The sequence below is a fragment of the Coregonus clupeaformis genome, chromosome 7, assembly GCF_020615455.1.
Source record: "Coregonus clupeaformis isolate EN_2021a chromosome 7, ASM2061545v1, whole genome shotgun sequence".
Classification (NCBI taxonomy): Eukaryota; Metazoa; Chordata; class Actinopteri; order Salmoniformes; family Salmonidae; genus Coregonus; species Coregonus clupeaformis.
The window spans coordinates 75,312,013-75,332,223 of NC_059198.1; the positions used below are offsets into that span (position 1 = coordinate 75,312,013).

At 41.6% G+C, this 20,211-nt stretch overlaps 1 protein-coding gene and 1 long non-coding RNA gene across 2 annotated transcripts; both read left to right on the forward strand.

Annotated features, from left to right (window-relative positions):
• The first annotated feature begins 12,768 nt into the window (after positions 1-12,768).
• Positions 12,769-13,168, forward strand: LOC121570753. Its single transcript, XR_006001517.1, has 2 exons — positions 12,769-12,833; positions 13,074-13,168. It is a non-coding gene; the product is annotated as an uncharacterized LOC121570753 (long non-coding RNA).
• Positions 13,169-14,593: 1,425 nt separating this feature from the next.
• On the forward strand, positions 14,594-18,748 carry LOC121570476 (lipocalin). Its single transcript, XM_041881938.2, has 6 exons — positions 14,594-14,723; positions 16,636-16,775; positions 16,972-17,051; positions 17,155-17,268; positions 18,278-18,379; positions 18,498-18,748. The coding sequence occupies exons 1-6, from the start codon at positions 14,634-14,636 to the stop codon at positions 18,515-18,517; spliced, it is 546 nt and encodes a 181-aa protein (XP_041737872.1). The 5' UTR covers positions 14,594-14,633; the 3' UTR covers positions 18,518-18,748.
• The last annotated feature ends 1,463 nt before the right edge of the window (positions 18,749-20,211 follow it).

Genomic DNA, 20,211 nt, shown 5'->3' on the forward strand with positions numbered 1-20,211 from the left:
ATTTCAACTGTACTGTGATGTCTTACAAAAGTTCTGAACCTTTCTATTCTCATTGTTTCTACAGATTGTGAATTGAAAATAAACATTTTTGCTAATAGTATTATTATGTTATTGATCGATTGACTATGACTTTTCAGATCACCCAGTAGTGCTATCTGCAGGGTTAGCTCCAGGTAAATATTGCAATCCTTTAGCCATTCCTGGACCTGTGTCCAAAAACAAGCTACAAACGGACAGTACCAAAACAAATGATCTAATGATTCTGTCTCTTCGCAGCAAAATCTGCAGAGCTGGGAAGATTGTATCCCCCATTTAAATAACATTCTATTGGTAGCAAGAATTGTATATAATAATTTAAATTGAAAGATTCTAAGTTTTGAATCCGGTGTCGTTTTGCATATCAGTTCATAAACACTATGCCATGGGATCGGTACGTCAAAAATCTCTTCCCAACAATTTTGCAATCTATATGGGACGGCTGTCAATCCTTTGGTCCTTAAATGAAACTGATATACTTTTTTATTTATCACAGTTTTCCTTAACCAATTATGTTCTTTAATGCAAGGCCGACAGACAAGTTTCTTACTTTCCCCCTTCCACTTTCCTCTTCCATTTTTGCGGTAAGGCTGCAATTATTTGGTTGTAATTTTGGGTAGAGCAGACATTTCCATATGTTTTTGTTAGCTGCATGTGCAACATAACTCCACCAGTCCTACCGATGATATCATTTACAAAGATTATACCTTTTTTAAACATTTTGTCAAAAAAAAGTTTTTGGGTCAATTAGTATATTTGAGTTTAACCACAATATTTGTTGCATTATTTGTTCTGTCGTTTCTGGAGGATTAAATTGAAATTGCAACCAACTTTCTATGGCTTGTTTTAGAAATAGTGATATCTGGGAGATTCTTTCCTTTTCAAATAACTGAAAGTGAGTGGTTGTAATCTGAATAAAGGGAAAAAGGCCATTCTTGAACATTGGGTGAGACAATCTTACTAATTTGCTAGAGAACCAGTTCGGATTTAAGTATAACTTTTGTATGACTGAAGCTTTTAGTGATAGGTCTAATGCTTTAATATTTAATAATTTCTGTCCTCCGAATTCATATGCATTATATAAATAGGCCCGTTTAATTTTGTCTGGCTTGCCGTTCCAAATAAAATGGAATCTTTTTTTCTCATATAATTTAAAAAACTGTTCACTAGGCGTAGGCAAGACCATAAGCAAATAGGTAAACTGGGATAATACTAAAGAGTTAATCAGGGTGATTTTTCCACAAATTGACAGGTATTTACCTTTCCATGGTAGCAAGATCTTATCTATTTTTGCTAACTTTCTATTATAATTTATTGAAGTGAGATCATTTATTTCCTTTGGGATATGTATTCCGAGTATATCCACATCACCATCAGACCATTTTATTGGTAAACTACATGGTAATGTAAAAAATGTATTTTTTATTGATCCAATACGTAATATAGTACATTTGTCATAATTTGGTTGTAATCCAGAGAGGTTAGAAAATGTATCTAGATCCTCTATGAGGCTGTGGAGTGATTCTAGTTGTGGATTTAAAAGAAAACATGAATCATCAGCGTACAATGACACCTTTGTTTTTAAGCCCTGGATTTCTAATCCCCTGATATTATTGTTGGATCTGATTTTAATAGCTAACATCTCGATGGCCACAATAAATAGATATGCCGATAGTGGACAACCTTGTTTCACTCCTCTTGACAGTTTAAAACTTTCGGAGAAATAGCCATTATTTACTATTTTACACCTAGTGTTACTATAAATGATTTTGACCCATTTTATAAGAGATTCACCAAAATTGAAATGCTCCAGGCATTTATATATAAACCCCAGTCGTACTTTATCAAATGCCTTTTCGAAGTCTGCTATGAATAGCAGGCCTGGTTTCTCCGATTTTCCATAATGTTCTATTGTTTCCAATACTTGCCTTATATTATCTCCAATGTATCTTCCATGTAAAAAACCTGTCTGATTAGAATTAATAATATCCGACAATACCTTTTTAATTCTATGCGCTATACATTTTGATAGAAGTTTTGCATCACAACACTGAAGTGTAAGGGGCCTCCAATTTTTTTAATGGACTGGATCTTTATATTTTCCACTTGTATCCTGTTTCAGTAATAATGAGATCAGACCTTCTTGAGTGTCAGATAATCTACCATTTACATAGGAGTGGTTAAAACATGCTAATAACGGTCCTCTTAGTATATAAAAAAAGGTTTGGTATACCTCGACTGGTATGCCATCCAACCCTGGAGTTTTCACGGACTTAAAGTCTTTAATTGCATCCAAAAGTTCCTCCTCTGTAATTTTACCTTCACATTAGTCTTTCTGTATGGCTGTTAATTTTACATTATCAATAGGAAAAAAATCTCTACAATTAGCTTCAGTTAGAGGAGATGGAGGTGACTGAAACGAAAACATATGCTTAAAGTACTTTGTTTCCTCCTTCAATTGTAACCAGTTTCATAACATTATTTTTGGTAGCATTCCTATGTTGAAGATTAAAAAATAATTTGGTGCATTTTTCCCCATATTCCATCCAGTTTGCTTTATTTTTATAATATATTACACTTGATCTTTCTTGAATAAGTTTCTCCATTTCTTATGGTTTTTCCTCTCATTTATTCTGAGCCTCTATGTTACAGTTTTTATTGCCATCTATCTGTTCTGTTAGACTTTCTATTTCCTTTGTTAGTATAAACTCTTTTGACCTAAATTGCTTTTGTTTTCGAGATGAGTACTGAATTGCATGGCCTCTAAAGGCACATTTAAAGGTGTCCCATACAATAAGGGGATTTGCTGTACCTATGTTATGTCGGAAAAAGTCAGTTATAAATTCCTTTGTCCTAGTTAAAAATAAATTATCATCCAATAGGCTTTGATTACATTTCCAATATCCTCGCCCACGTGGAAATTCAGTAAGAGTAATGTATATGCCAATTATATGATGGTCCGACCGCATTCTGTCCCCTATCAACACTTTTTAAACTTTTGGTGCCAACGAGAATGAGATAAGAAAGAAGTCAAGACGACTAGCTTGATTGAGTCTCCGCCATGTATATCTCACTAGATCAGGATATTTAAGCCTCCATATATCAAATCAAATCAAATCAAATTGTATTGGTCACATGCGCCGAATACAACAGGTGCAGACATTACAGTGAAATGCTTACTTACAGCCCTTAACCAACAGTGCATTTATTTTTAACAAAAAAGTAAAAATAAAACAACAACAAAAAAAGTGTATCTTTTAGTTCTAATGTATCCATGACATTCACGATTTCCTTAAGAGCATGTGGGTGATTGTTTGTGGTGTGATTTCCTTTACGGTCCATTGAGCTATTTAAAACAGTATTATAATCCCCCACCATAATAATATTGTCTTGAATTGCTTGCAGGGTTGATAATGTATTATATATATTGTCAAAGAAGTGTGAATCATCATTATTTGGTCCGTAAATGTTAATGAGCCATATATGTTTATTGTCCAATAACATATTTACAATAATCCATCTACCTTGCGTATCTATTTGGACAATTTGCACATTCGGATCGAAATTACTATTAATTAATATCATCACCCCTTTTGAATTTCTTTGCCCATGGGAGAAGTATATTTTGCCCCCCCATTCCTTTTCCATGCAACTTCATCTAGAATTGTAGAATGAGTTTCCTGTAAACAATAGATATTATATTCCTTCTCTTTGAGCCATGTAAATATTGTTCTTCTTTTGTTATTATCAGCTAAGCCATTACAATTATAACTGGCTATACTTATTTCACCATACACCATAATGAGATACAAGTTTCAAGTCTATTTATCATTATATATGTTTGTAAATTTACCAATAAAAAATACTGTAATGATTGAGTGTCCATATAGCTGTACCGTGATATTTGCATTGCTACTAAGTATCCCTTCAATTGTTCTCCACTAATTCCCCCGCTAAAGCCCCTCCCCCATCCCAAGTTGAGCCGTCATCCCAGTGATCGGCATCCCACCCACATCCGTCTGGATCCCTAGGGCCCCGAGAGGCCAGGACCCATCCATCGAAAACAGCACACAGTGCCACACACAAAACAGAAGCAGATTAACCGCCAAAAGCATTTCCAATGCTGTCACCTCTATATATAACTATTTAAAATTATATATCTATTCAAATATCTTGCATATCTTATTTTCCATCATTATCAATTAATATGCGTAATAATGTCGGCAGTTCATGCATAGGATTTTAACATATAACCCGGATTGCCATTATATTACATTTAATTTATTGACAAGCAATTATTATCCTAGCAAATAATTAACACGGTCCATCCCATACCCCCCCCACAACATCCCCACCCCCCCACAACAGATACCGGACAAACACACACTCACATACTCCAACACACTCAACCCCCCTCCTCCACAATCCACCATAAAATCAGATACTCAACGGTTGTTATATCCCAGAGCCCAACTCAAGAAAGGACCTGATTTTACGAGTGCACATACAGTTACAGCTGATTGAGAAAGCATGCAAGATTGAGCAGAAATTGACAACAATGTGAGATTTGATTAATCTACTTAATCTATGTCAAATCCTAGGTGATGGAGATCAGATCCACCCTCTTCACCTGAGACACAAACACTCTGGTCCCCCGTTGTAACCATTTTTACCAAGCATCTCCGTGCAGTCAGACCTTTGATTATTTTGTGCCACCAGGGCCACAATGATAAACCCCCTCTCTGATTGCCCGAGTGTGAACCCCTCCCCATGGGTTACTGCAGCCAGTGTTGCCAGCACTGCCACTACCTGGGTGGGGGTACCCCACCGGAATCCCCACCGGCTAAGTACAAGGTCGTCAAGGTTCTCATTAGCAGCTTTCCTTGTATATAATGCTCTCCCATCAGGGGGCTATGGCTTTGTAGGACCAACCCTGCCAGGCAGGCTCAGAATCTTGAGGGGGCGGTGCTGCTCAAGTAGGTCTCTGACCGCATTTATTTCTCTGTTTAGGCTGCATACTCACAGCAGGTCCATAAAAGAGATGGTAACTTCTCTTTGGTGTATGGGTCACTCAGGTGGGTGTCCAGGATATAGGGTTGGGGATCTTTCCATCATGATAGGACAATAAAAAATTAGATTAGATGTATACTATATTTAAAAATGTATATCCCTCATCTACACAAAATTGAAAGCTCTCTCTTACTACCCCTGCTCATAGACACCCGTCGGTTCTGGAATATGCAACCATTTCCCCTCTCACTCACTTAACACCGCACCATTCCAAACACAAAAATGCACACCACATGGTTGACTGCGGAGGAAATGGGCCGAGCGTGCAAACGCACCCACATCCCACACCTGCCGCAAGGGGGAAAGGACGCCAGGGAGAACACAGGACCAACCTCAACAACCGTCCGCCAAAACAACAATTGCCCGCCAAAAAAGCCATGTTCTAATTAGTTGTATTTGAAGATGTATTATTCTGCTTGTTATCTTTTCTTGTTATATCGTTTTATCCTTTTTTAAATACTATACATACTATAAATGTTCTTTAATATTCCAATCCCTATCATTGCTAGTATTGGGTGTTCCATTATTCGACTCCTCTATTACAACTTTTAGAATAGCCATGGAGTAGTCTTTGTGTCTCTGAACATTTGGTTGTCAATATATATTTTATCGACCACAAGTGCCACACGTTTCCCTTTTAATCTATTTTCCTTGAAGATTGGATACAGAACTTTGCGCCTTTCTGCAATCTCCCTCGGGAACTGATCATTCATGCCTATTTTCGTGCCAGCAAGTCTTTTACCTAGGCTTTTAACCATTACTTTATCCTTAAAAAATGCAAATTTGGCAACGATTGGGTGATCATATTTCTGTCCTCTTTGTCCGAAACGGTGTACACGTTCGAGTTGGATTTTATCGACAGCCTCGAGTGGGATTTGAAGCGCTGTATGCAGGAAATCCTTCATAATATTCTCGGTTATTTCTCCTCCTCTGTTTCCATTATCGCTGCTTTTTCGTCACTCATTTCAAGACTCGCTTTCAACTCTTTTACGTCCTTACTGACCAATTCTAGAATGCCCAATTTGTCATTTATCGACTTCAACAGGTCACTTTCCACACTTACCAGACCCAGTGGTGAAAAGCATATATCATCTGTATCAATCGACGAGTCGCGTTTCCTCTTGGGGATTGGTTCTCCTCGTTTATCTTCCGCCATGTTTGGGTGTTGCGTGTTGTTGTAATATTTGTCGATATGTTTCTCTAGCTTTATGATTTGTTTTGTGTTATTATCCAGATTTAATTTTATTTACTGCGAATATATGAAATGCTAATATTTAGTCTAACTTACTGATTTGGAATATTATGTTTTTATCTTGAGGTGGTTTGTACCGCTTTCTATTCAATACGCCATCTTGTACACAGAAGTTATTTAATAGAGTTGTTGTTCATTACTTCCTGTCTTGAATTCTTTTTAGATTCGAGTGTTTATCTCATTCTAAAGACAAAAAAACTGAATGAAATCCGGAGCTCATGTTGAGCATGACCTCTCTCTCTATATATATGTATCTCTTCTCTCTCTCTGTCTCTCTCTCTCTCTCTCTCTCTCTCTGTCTCTCTCTTTCTTTCTCTCTCTCTCTGTCTCTCTCTCTCTCTCTCTCTCTCTCTTTCTCTTTCTTTATTTCTCTCTCTCTCTCTCTTTCTCTCTATCGCTCTCTGTCTCTCTGTCTCTCTCTCTCTCTCTCTCTCTCTCTCTCTCTCTGTCTCTCTCTCTCTTTTCTCTCTCTCTCTATTTCTCTCTCTCTCTCTCTCTCTCTCTCTCTCTCTCTCTCTCTCTCTCTCTCTCTCTCTCTCTCTGTCTCTCTCTCTCTCTCTCTCTCTCTCTCTCTCTCTCTCTCTCTCTCTCTCTTTGTCTCTCTCTCTTTCTTTCTCTCTCTCTCTCTTTCTCTCTCTCTCTCTCTCTCTCTCTCTCTCTCTCTCTCTCTCTCTCTCTCTCTCTCTCTCTCTGACTCTCTATGTCTCTCTCTCTCTCTGTCTCTTTCTCTCTGTCTCTCTCTCTCTATGTCTCTCTCACTCTCTCTCTATGTCTCTCTCTGTCTCTCTCTCTCCGTCTCACTCTTTCCTTTTCTCTCTTTCTCCATATCGCTCTCACTTTTTTTCTCTCCCTGTTTCTCTCTATCTGTCTCTCTCTAACCTATTAGACCTGTTTTGACTTGAATGTTACATAATCTGGCTGAACCAAGTTGCAAAATAGCTGCAAGTTCTCTCACGCACGGAAGCACACACACACACACACACACACACACACACACATCCCCAACCACAAACACAGCATGTTCATGTCCAAATTACATAAATTGAGAATAAGATGCAAACATTTTGAACTATCACTGCATTCCCTGTGTAGGTAGCAGACCAGTGCTGAACACTGGCATAGTGATTGGAGCTCCTACACAGTGTTCTACTACCAGAAACCGGGACAGCTCACCATGAAGCTCTACGGTCATTGTGCAGCTTGCTTTCTACCAACCTGCTTGATACTAACAACAGACTGATCACCGACAACGATGAGACAGCCTATAGGGAGGAGGTCAGAGACCTGGCAGTGTGGTGCCAGGACAACAACCTCTCCCTCAATGTGAGCAAGACAAAGGAGCTAATCGTGGACTACAGGAAAAGGAGGGCCGAACACGCCCCCATTCACATCGACTGGGCTGTAGTAGAGCGGGTCGAGAGTTTCAAGTTCCTTGGTGTCCACATCACCAACAAACTATCATGGTCCAAACACACCAAGAAAGTCATGAAGAGGGCACGACAACACCTTTTCCCCCTCAGGAGACTGAAAATATTTGGCATGGGTCCCCAGATCCTCAAAAACGTCTACAGCTGCACCATCGAGAGCATCCTGACCGGTTGCATCATTGCCTGGTATGGCAACTGCTCGGCATCTGACCATAAGGCGCTACAGAGGGTAGTGCGTACGGCCCAATACATCACTGGGGCCAAGCTTCCTGCCATCCAGGACCTATATACTAGGCGGTGTCAGAGGAAGGCCCAGAAAATTGTCAAAGACGCTAGTCACCCATAGGCTGTTCTCTCTGCTACCGCAGCTTCTACCCCCAAGCCATAAGACTGCTGAACAATTAATCAAATGGCCACCCGGACTATTTACATTGACCCCCCCCCCTTTGTTTTTACACTGCTGCTACTCGCTGTTTATTATCTATGCATAGTCACTTTACCCTACCTACATGTACAAATTACCTGGACTAACCTGTACCCCCGCACATTGACTCAGAACCGGTACCCCCTGTATATTGACTCAGAACCGGTACCCCCTGTATATAGCCTCGTTATTTTATTGTGTTACTTGTTATTTTATTTTTTACTTTAGTTTATTAAGTAAATATTTTCTTAACTCTATTTCTTGAACTGTATTGTTGGTTAAGGGCTTGTCAGTAAGCATTTCACAGTAAGGTGTATTCGGTGCATGTGACAATTTTTTTATTTTTTATTTGATACTCCAAGCCAACTGTATCTGTATGTGACCATTTGTCAGTTTGAACCTGAGTCTAACCACAAATCAAATCAAATTGTATTTGTCACGTGTAGAATGCAACAGGTGTAGACGTTCTTTAGGTCTCAGGAAAGGTTACTCGTAACGTGAACATGGTTCACCAAACCACCTATGTTATACATTTATTACTGAGACAGTTTTCTCTACAGGCAGATCCAAGGATACCCTCTCAGAAGCTGCCTTGGAAAAGTTTGAGGACCTTGCTGAGAAAAAGGGTCTGGAATGGCCTATGTGTTCGCTTTCCCCAACTACAGTAGGAACTTCTCTATCATAATACACATACACACACACACACACACACACACAAATACAACACACACACACACACACACACACACAAATACACACACACACACAAATACACACACACGCACACACACCCTGCCATAACTAGGCTACCATCTCAAATAAAATCAAATCAAATCAAATTGTATTGGTCACATGCGCCGAATACAACAGGTGCAGACATTACAGTGAAATGCTTACTTACAGCCCTTAACCAACAGTGCATTTATTTTTAACAAAAAAAGTAAAAATAAAACAACAACAAAAAAAGTGTTGAGAAAAAAAAAAGAGCAGAAGTAAAATAAAATAACAGTAGGGAGGCTATATATACAGGGGGGTACCGGTGCAGAGTCAATGTGCCGGGGCACCGACTAGTTGAGGTAGTTGAAGTAATATGTACATGTGGGTAGAGTTAAAGTGACTATGCATAAATAATTAACAGAGTAGCAGCAGCGTAAAAGGATGGGGTGGGGGGGCAGTGCAAATAGTCTGGGTAGCCATGATTAGCTGTTCAGGAGTCTTATGGCTTGGGGGTAGAAGCTGTCGAGAAGTCTTTGGACCCTAGACTTGGCACTCCGGTACCGCTTGCCGTGCGGTAGCAGAGAGAACAGTCTATGACTAGGGTGGCTGGAGTCTTTGACAATTTTGAGGGCCTTCCTCTGACACCGCCTGGCATAGAGGTCCTGGATGGCAGGGAGCTTGGCCCCAGTGATGTACTGGGCCATACGCACTACCCTCTGTAGTGCCTTGCGGTCGGAGGCCAAGCAGTTGCCATACCAGGCGGTGATGCAACCAGTCAGGATGCTCTCGATGGTGCAGCTGTATAATTTTTTGAGGATCTGGGGACCCATGCCAAATCTTTTCAGTCTCCTGAGGGGGAATAGGCTTTGTCGTGCCCTCTTCACGACTGTCTTGGTGTGTTTGGACCATGATAGTTCGTTGGTGATGTGGACACCAAGGAACTTGAAGCTCTCAACCTGTTCCACTACAGCCCCGTCGATGAGAATGGGGGCATGCTCAGTCCTCTTTTTTGCCTCTAGCTACATCTATACCAATGCCTACAGGTGTAGGATCTTAATTTGATCACCCTGTTGCAGGAAAACTTTCCTGCACATTGCAGGAAATGTAAAACGTGTAGTGAATTTTATGTTTAAAAAGGCTTCTGAATTTGGTAATTGAAATGTAGGACTTGATTTTCCCTTATTAAAAATGTTTCAACGCCTACAAAAATGTCCATTAATTATAATCTACATAATAATTCAAATTTCCTGTTGCTTAAATTAAGATCCTACATTTGTACATAGATGAAATGAGAAGGGTTATGTCCCTTAGCTATGTATGTTAAAACAATAATGTTGAAATTGAAATTTAATTGACTCCCTGTTTTTAATTTGTTGGGTCACTACGGGTCTGTGGATAAGGACTATATGATCAATGAGTATACCATTTCAAAAGGTTTGTCCAGCCAATGGTAGCGGAGACCATATCAAAGCCTGTGCATCGTGGAGCTAAAAATTACAAACTACAGCGATATGAATATAGACAATAGACTTCTTCTAGAGTAGGCTGAGTGAGTAGAGGTGACATGAGGACGGATTCTCTGGATTTTATTGGGATGTGGTGCTGCATCTGTAGAGGGAGGCACGAGAGAGACGCAGATTGGTGGAAAAGGCACATACCTACCTGTCAGGAACAATGCTCAAATGTGTTTTATTATTGGATATTAGGTGGCTTTTCGTTAGCTCTTCAACAAAGCATGCCATGACTATGATAATTATATATTCTGGATCAGGGGCGGATGGAGACCAATCCACACCTCTTTATGTGGATCATTTTTATTTATAAATGTTTTACTAGGATTTCAATCCTCAATATGTCATAAACAAGGCTTGCCATGACTATGCAAACGATATTCTCTGAATCAAGGGAGGATTTGTTATCCATCCTCCCCTGATTCAGAATATATAATTTTCATAGTCATGCCACACTTTATTTAAAAGCCTTTGAAGATTGAAATCCGGAATCTTAATTTTTTTTAATTTATTTTATTCAACAACAGAAAAAGGTGTGGATTGTTCTCCATCCTCCCCTGATTCAGAATATATCATTTTCAATATATCATGGCATGCTTGGTTCAACAGCAATTGATGAGAGAGAACAGAATTGCCCCGAATATCCAATATAAAACAAATTTCACCTCGGTTCATCGCGCCTTCATAGAGACCAATAACTTCCCCACCAAAAAACATCACGTTTACTCCTTCATGCAGGGCGTGTGGAAATGTACTTGCATAAAGATCAGTTACATAAATTGCATAAACAAGTTTATATAACTTACATCATTTTGAACATGCACCCTAAAATCTATAGTTAACTTTCCTAAAAAAAACATCACGTTTACTCCATCATGCATGGATGTAGCTCAGTTGGTAGAGCATGGCGTTTGCAACGCAAGGGTTGTGGGTTCGATTCCCACCGGGGGCCAGTATGAAAAATAAAAAATAATGTATGCACTAACTGTGAGTCGCTCTGGATAAGAGCGTAAATGTAATGACGATCAGTTATAAATTCCGTAAACAAGTTTATCTAACTGTTACCTAATTTTGAATACGCACCACAACTTATATAGGCTGTAGAAACAGATATTAATGTAAATGTATGGACGTGTTCATAGCTTTTTCTCTCTTTTTCTCTAACTTCATATTTAGAGTTAAAAACATACACATGATCCCTACTGTCACATTGGATGGTGTCTTCATATTTAGAGTTTAAAACATACACACAATCCCCTGGTCTCCTGAAGTCCTCCTTTTTTGTGTGCAAATGTTTTCACCATGGCATTTAGGTCCAGGTTGTTTTATATGCTGAGTATTTACAACCCAGACAGTCTTTCCTGAGACATTGTGCAGTATATGTCCATTGCGCTGCACACAATTTAAACGTTGTCTTGAATGACGCATATCGAGATATACCGGAGATAAGGGACTGTTGATATTTGCAACCACACAACTCAAACACCGGTTCACCAACCAGCCGTCAAGAACTGTTGTCTGCCAATTTATTGTCTGTCCGGTATCCAGACGACCTGTCCCCAGAGCTTCCTATACAGTTAATCTCTTTCCGTAACTTGTGGAGGCGGCAATTAAGGAGAATGAGAGGCTCAATTAGCTATGAGACCATACCAACGGCTGTGCATCGTGGAGCTAAAATTAGCCTACTTTATAATGGATTCACCTCTAGCTCAGTTGGTAGAGCATGGCGCTTGCAACGCCAGGGTTGTGGGTTCGTTTCCCACGGGGGGCCAGTATGAAAATGTATGCACTCACTAACTGTAAGTCGCTCTGCATAAGAGCGTCTGCTAAATGACTAAAATGTAGATAGGCTACAATCCTTAGACAATATACTTATTCTACGGTAGGCTAAGTAGCGGTGACATGAGGACGGATTCTCTGGGTTTTATTTATATGCGGTGCAGAGCTGCATCTGTAGAGGGAGGAATGGGAGAGATGCAGATTGGTGGAACAGGCACCGAGGTAAAATTTGTTTTATACTGAATATTCTGTGGATATTCATTTTTCTCTCGGAACTAGCTATTGAAGCAAACATGCCATGACTATGAACATTGCAGATTCTGAATCAGGGGGGGATGCAGAACAATCCATACCTTATTTTCTTCTCCATCCTCCCCTGATTCAGATATAATTTTCATAGTCATGGCACGCTTTGTTTAAGAGCTATTGACGATTGAAATACGAAATCTATTTTTTTAAATATATATATATATATATAGATAAAATGTGTGGATTGTAAAAATAGAATATCCACCGAATATCCAATATAACATTAATTTTACCTCTGTTTATGGCGCCTTCATGGAGTCGAAAAACATTCCCACCAAGAAAACATCATGTTTACTCCTTCTTACAGGGTATGTGGAAAGGTACTTGCAAACGATCAGTTATATGAATTGCGTAAACAAGTTTATCCAACTGTTACCTAATTTTGAAGACGCAGCCCAAATTCTATAGGCTATAGAAACAGATTTACATGTAATTGTATGGACATGTTCATAGCTTTTTCTGTCTTTTTCACTAACTTGATTCAGTTCGTATAGTCAGAGTCTTTGTTTCTGTGTTTGTTCTGAGCTTGTCTCAACTCTCCTTCACAGACTGGGTGCCAATATGTTGAGGAAGATTCAAAGGGCGACCAAGCCCGAGTTCTGACTGCTCAGCAAAATATGACACATTAAAATGATTGAATTTATTTTGTGTGTGTGTTTGTGCTTTCCTATAAATTGTCTACAATGTCTTCACTATGGTGACAACATTTATATAACGCTCATCTCCAAGATGTAGCCTGGAGGGGGTCCGTTTTTTATTATATATATATTTTTACTAAACTGTGGTATGACTCTGCAAACCACTAGCCCCCACTCTAAACATCCCAGAGAGAGAGTGTGTGTGTGTGTGTATTATGTAACCGACTCCCTGCCTACAAGACTCTGCCTGCCTCCTTCAGAACAAAGAGAGTTCAGGGAAGTTATGTATCCCTCAAAGTTATGTACCATTCAGAGTAATATATCCTCCAGGAGTTATGTACCATTTAGAGTTATATATCCTCCAGGAGTTATGTACCATTTAGAGTTATATATCCTCCAGGAGTTATGTACCATTCAGAGTTATATATCCTCCAGGAGTTATGTACCATTTAGAGTTTTATATCCTCCAGGAGTTATGTACCATTCAGAGTTATATATCCTCCAGGAGTTATGTACCATTTAGAGTTTTATATCCTCCAGGAGTTATGTACCATTTAGAGTTTTATATCCTCCAGGAGTTATGTACCATTCAGAGTTATATATCCTCCAGGAGTTATGTGTCCTTCATACCTCAAAGTTATGTATCCTTCAGGAGGAATTCATCCCAACCCTCAGCGGTACATGACCTCAGTGAACCCATGTTCTGTCCTGCAGACTGTTAAATGTATTGACTGACAGAGGAATTTTACAACTCACATGTTGCAGCACTGAAGGGTATGGGAGAGGAGAGGAGAGGTGAGGAGATGAGAGGAGAGAGAAGGAGAGGAGAGAGAAGCAGGAGGAGAGGAGAGGAGAGAGAAGTAGAGAGAAGGAGAGGAGAGAGAAGGAGGGGAGAGATAAGGAGAGGAGAGAGAAGGAGGAGGAGAGGAGAGGAGAGGGGAGAGAAGGAGAGGAGAGAGGAGAGAAGGAGAGGAGAGGAGAGGAGAGAGAAGGAGAGGAGAGAGAGGGAGAGAGAAGGAGAGGAGAGAGAAGGAGGAGGAGAGGAGAGAGAAGGAGGAGGAGAGGGGAGATAAGGAGAGGAGAGGAGAGGGGAGAGAAGGAGAGGAGAGAGGAGAGAGGAGAGAAGGAGAGGAGAGAGAAGGAGAGGGGAGAGAAGGAGGAGGAGAGGAGAGGAGAGGAGAGGAGAGGAGAGGAGAGGAGAGGAGCAAATCATTCTGCTTACGTTATTGACTTCTCCCCCCACCCTTACCCCCTCCTTATGCAGTTGTGTAAGGGTGAGATTTGCATATATTTTATGGATGGAGAGGGGTGGGACTAACTGGAGGCAAGGGGGGAGGAACGGGGAGGAGTAGAGAAGAAGGGGAGGAGAGGGAGGAGGAGAAGATAATAATGTTGGAGGATATAAGGACTAATTTTCCTCCTCACACACACCCCGGAGAGTCGAGCCGTCACACACACCGATCTGTAACCATGATGCTGAAGATAATGGGAGTTCTGCTCTGCGCTACGCTGGTCGCCTGCGTCGACGTCATGCCTCAGAAAGACTTCAACCTGGAGAAGGTGAGAGAGAGAGAGAGAGAGAGAGAGAGAGAGAGAGAGAGAGAGAGAGAGAGAGAGAGAGAGAGAGAGAGAGAGAGAGAGAGAGAGAGAGAGAGAGAGAGAGAACAAATGAGATAGGCTACAACAACAAAAAAGAGAGCAGGCAAAATGTTGAGAGAAGAGTGCTGCACAGTAGAAGTGCAGAGAGAGAAGAGATTCTGGGGTTGAGGAGGGTCAGAGTAGAGAGAGGACAGTGGATAATCTGTCAGGACTATTGAATCCATTTGCATTGTGCAAATGAATGAATTGTGGTTCTTCTTTTCCTTCTAACTACACTGCTCAAAAAAATAAAGGGAACACTTAAACAACACATCCTAGATCTGAATGAATGAATTAATCTTATTAAATTATTTTTTCTTTACGTAGTTGAATGTGCTGACAACAAAATCACACAAAAATTATCAATGGAAATCAAATGTATCAACCCATGGAGGTCTGGATTTGGAGTCACCCTCAAAATTAAAGTGGAAAACCACACTACAGGCTGATCCAACTTTGATGTAATGTCCTTAAAACAAGTCAAAATGAGGCTCAGTAGTGTGTGTGGCCTCCACGTGCCTGTATGACCTCCCTTCAACGCCTGGGCATGCTCCTGATGAGGTGGCGGATGGTCTCCTGAGGGATCTCCTCCCAGACCTGGACTAAAGCATCCGCCAACTCCTGGACAGTCTGTGGTGCAACGTGGCGTTGGTGGATGGAGCGAGACATGATGTCCCAGATGTGCTCAATTGGATTCAGGTCTGGGGAACGGGCGGGCCAGTCCATAGCATCAATGCCTTCCTCTTGCAGGAACTGCTGACACACTCCAGCCACATGAGGTCTAGCATTGTCTTGCATTAGGAGGAACCCAGGGCCAACCGCACCAGCATATGGTCTCACAAGGGGTCTGAGGATCTCATCTCGGTACCTAATGGCAGTCAGGCTACCTCTGGCGAGCACATGGAGGGCTGTGCGGCCCCCAAAGAAATGCCACCCCACACCATGACTGACCCACCGCCAAACCGGTCATGCTGGAGGATGTTGCAGGCAGCAGAACGTTCTCCACGGCGTCTCCAGACTCTGTCACGTCTGTCACATGTGCTCAGTGTGAACCTGCTTTCATCTGTGAAGAGCACAGGGCGCCAGTGGCGAATTTGCCAATCTTGGTGTTCTCTGGCAAATGCCAAACGTCCTGCACGGTGTTGGGCTGTAAGCACAACCCCCACCTGTGGACGTCGGGCCCTCATACCACCCTCATGGAGTCTGTTTCTGACCGTTTGAGCAGACACATGCACATTTGTGGCCTGCTGGAGGTCATTTTGCAGGGCTCTGGCAGTGCTCCTCCTGCTCCTCCTTGCACAAAGGCGGAGGTAGCGGTCCTGCTGCTGGGTTGTTGCCCTCCTACGGCCTCCTCCACGTCTCCTGATGTACTGGCCTGTCTCCTGGTAGCGCCTCCATGCTCTGGACACTACGCTGACAGACACAGCAAACCTTCTTGCCACAGCTCACATTGATGTGCCATCCTGGATGAGCTGCACTACCTGAGCCACTTGTGTGGGTTGTAGACTCCGTCTCATGCTACCACTAGAGTGAAAGCACCGCCAGCATTCAAAAGTGACCAAAACATCAGCCAGGAAGCATAGGAACTGAGAAGTGGTCTGTGGTCACCACCTGCAGAAGCACTTCTTTATTGGGGGTGTCTTGCTAATTGCCTATAATTTCCACCTGTTGTCTATTCCATTTGCACAACAGCATGTGAAATGTATTGTCAATCAGTGTTGCTTCCTAAGTGGACAGTTTGATTTCACAGAAGTGTGATTGACTTGGAGTTACATTGTGTTGTTTAAGTGTTCCCTTTACTTTTTTGAGCAGTGTATATTCTCTTGCTCCCCAGATGGCTGGTAAGTGGTGGGTCGTGGGCCTTGCCACCAACGCCCAGTGGTTTGTGAACCGTAAGGCTGGCATGAAGATGGGCACTTCCATGATGCTGCCCACTGCCGGAGGAGACCTGGACATCAGCTGCACCAAGCAGAAGTGATTTTGTGTGTGTGTGTGTGTGTGTGTGTGTGTGTGTGTGTGTGTGTGTGTGTGTGTGTGTGTGTGTGTGTGTGTGTGTGTGTGTGTGTGTGTGTGTGTGTGTGTGTGTGTGTGTGTGTGTGTGTGGGCGTGTGTGTGTGTGTGTGTCCATTTCACTCATAATAATGCTACTCTTTCACTCTTTCTGTCTCAGCGCTGATGGTTCTTGCTGGAAGACAACCCATCTGGCCAAGAAGACTGACATCCCAGGCCGCTTCACCTTCACCAGCCAGCGTGAGTACACACACACACACACACACACACACACACACACACACACACACAGTCAACATAACTACTGTCTCTAACCTCCCTCCTCTCTTTCTCCCCCTCTCAGGTTGGAACAGTGAAAATGACATGCGTGTGGTAGCTGTTCAGTATGATGACTTTGCTCTGATCCACACCATCAAGACCAAAGACGGAGTAACTGACGTGCTCAACAAACTATTCAGTAAGTCTGTCTGGCTGTCTGCATGTCTGAAATTAGTTCAAGACCTTTAGATTCTCATGTTTTTGTGTCATTAATCAAAATTGCACTTTGTTTGGTCTCTGATTTCATTCTGGTCATGTTACAGGTGGGTTGTGCTAACCTGGTTGTGTTCTGTTAACCTGGTAGTGTTATGTTAACCTGTTTGTGTTAACCTGGTTGTGTTAACCTGGTAGTCTTGTGTTAACCTGGTTGTGTTGTGTTAACCCGGTTTTGTTAAACTGCTAGTGTTGTGTTAACCTGCTTGTGTTAACCTGGTTGTGTTGTGTTAACCTGGTTGTGTTAACCTGGTAGTGTTGTGTTAACCTGGTAGTGTTGTGTTAACCTGGTTGTGTTGTGCTAACCTGGTTGTGTTAACTTGGTTGTGTTGTGTTAACCTGGTTGTGTTAACCTGGTAGTGTTGTGTTAACCTGCTTGTGTTAACCTGCTTGTGTTAACCTGGTTTTGGTAACCTGGTAGTGTTGTGTTAACCTGCTTGTGTTAACCTGGTTGTGTTAACCTGGTTTTGGTAACCTGGTAGTGTTGTGTTAACCTGGTTGTGTTGTGCTAACCTGGTTGTGCTAACCAGCTTGTGTTAACCTGGTTGTCTTAACCAGCTTGTGCTAACCTGGTTGTGTTGTGTTAACCTGATTGTGTTAACCTGGTAGTGTTGTGTTAACCTGGTTGTGTTGTGTTAACCTGGTAGTGTTGTGTTAACCTGGTTGTGTTGTGTTAACCTGGTTGTGTTGTGTTAACCTGGTTGTGTTAACCCTGTAATGTTAACCTGGTTGCGTTGTGTTAACCTGGTTGTGTTTTGTTAACCTGGTTGTGTTAACCTGGTTGTGTTGTGTTAACCTGGTTGTGTTGTGTTAACCTGGTTGTGTTGTGTTAACCTGGTTGTGTTAACCTGGTAGTGTTGTGTTAACCTGGTTGTGTTAACCTGGTAGTGTTGTGTTAACCTGGTTGTGTTAACCTGGTAGTGTTGTGGTTGTAGGTCGCACTCCAGAGGTGAGCGCAGCTCTGCAGGAGAAGTTCATGCAGTTCTCTCTGGATACAGGAATCCTCTCTGAGAACGTTACTATCCTGCCCAAGAACGGTACGACAATACACACATACACAGATGTACAATATTATTATGGTGATCAGATACATATAAATGTTCTTCACTAGTAGAAATCATCTGCTCACTCTTTTCTCCCTCCTGTCTACTGCAGGTGAATGTACCGAGGCATAAATTTCCGCTCATCCCTTTCTCCGTCTACTCCTCTTCCACTGGCCTCTGTCACCATTTCAAGCACAAACTCTTTTCCTGGAAGAAGACTGAAGACTGCAAACCCCTACCATCCCCTCCCCCAGCAGAACAAACCCCTTCACCTTTAACTCCCCACTGTTCCAATGCGCCACTCTACATTCGTTTTTTTTATGCTGATTGTTCTTGTTGAAATAAAGCATGTTTAAAAAAATACACATGATCCCTACTGTCACATTGAATGGTGTCTTCATATTAAGAGTTAAAAACATACACATGATCCCTACTGTCACATTGGATGGTGTCTTCATATTTAGAGTTAAAAACATACACATGATCCCTACTGCCACATTGGTTGGTGTCACAGGAGGTTGGTGACACTTTAATTAGGGAGGACGGGCTCGTGGTAATGGCTGGAGCCGAATTGGTGGAATGGTATCAAATACATTAAACACATGGTTTGATGACATTCCATTCGCTCCATTCCAGCCATTATTATGAGCCGTCCTCCCCTCAGCAGCCTCCACTGGTTGGTATCTGGTTGTGTTAACCTGGTTGTGATAACCTGGTTGGTGTCTTCATATTTAGAGTGAAGTGTGAGAGGAAACAATGTAAGTAGATGCAGCTATATCAAACACAGATGACTATTGGTGCTTTCAGGACAACTGTGAATTTAGAATATAACGGAGCTCTAGAAAGAGGAATTCCGCGTTGGATGACCATTCTAAACGATTCTTCCCAGTCGGAGCTCGTTTTTTTCCGAGGTCCCAAATGTCTTGAACGCACTGAAGTCAGAAGTCAGAGATTTCTGAGTTCCCAGTTCCCAATTGTCGTGAACGCTGCATATGAGAGGGAAGGAGGGATTCTCTTGGGTTGAGTCATCATTAGAATGACAGGGTGAATGAGGGTGTGTGGTGGCTGGAGAGAGAGAGAGTAAATGTGTAATGTACTCTGCCCTCTACTGGTAGAAGCAGAGAAATACATGAATCAGAAGTAGAAATTATGATCCTATTCCTTCAGTTACAAGAATATATATATATACAGTACCAGTCAAAGATTTGGACACACTTACTCATTCCAGGGTTTTTCTTTATTATTCCTATTTTTTACATTGTAGAATAATAGTGAAGACATCAAAACTATGAAATAACACATATGGAATCATGTAGTAAAACCAAAAAAGTGTTAAACAAATCAAAATATATTTTATATTTGAGATTGTTCAAATAGCCACCCTTTGCCTTGATGACAGCTTTGCACACTCTTGGCATTCTCTCAACCAGCTTCACCTGGAATGCTTTTCCAACAGTCTTGAAGGAGTTCCCACATATGCTGAGCACTTGTTGGCTGCTTTTCCTTCACACTGCGGTCCGACTCATCCCAAACCATTTAATAGGGTTGAGGTCAGGGGATTGTGGAGGCCAGGTCATCTGATGCAGCACTCCATCACTCTCCTTATTGGTAAAATAGCCCTTACACAGCCTGGAGGTGTATTGAGTCATTGTCCTGTTGAAAAACAAATTATAGTCCCACTAAGCCCAAACCAGATGGGATGGTGTATCGCTGCAGAATGCTGTAATAAATAAATCACAGACAGTGTCACCAGCAAAGCACTCCCACACCATAACACCTCCTCCTCCATGCTTTACGGTGGGAACTACACATGCAGAGATCATCCG

What these genes read in the sequence shown, in the direction of transcription:
- LOC121570476 (XM_041881938.2), top strand. Translation starts at nt 14,634, where the DNA reads ATGATGCTGAAGATAATGGGAGTTCTGCTCTGCGCTACGCTGGTCGCC. An exon ending in CGTGCTCAACAAACTATTCA is followed by an intron (nt 17,269 to 18,277) that starts GTAAGTCTGTCT and finishes TTGTGGTTGTAG; the next exon opens with GTCGCACTCCAGAGGTGAGC. An exon ending in TACTATCCTGCCCAAGAACG is followed by an intron (nt 18,380 to 18,497) that starts GTACGACAATAC and finishes TGTCTACTGCAG; the next exon opens with GTGAATGTACCGAGGCATAA.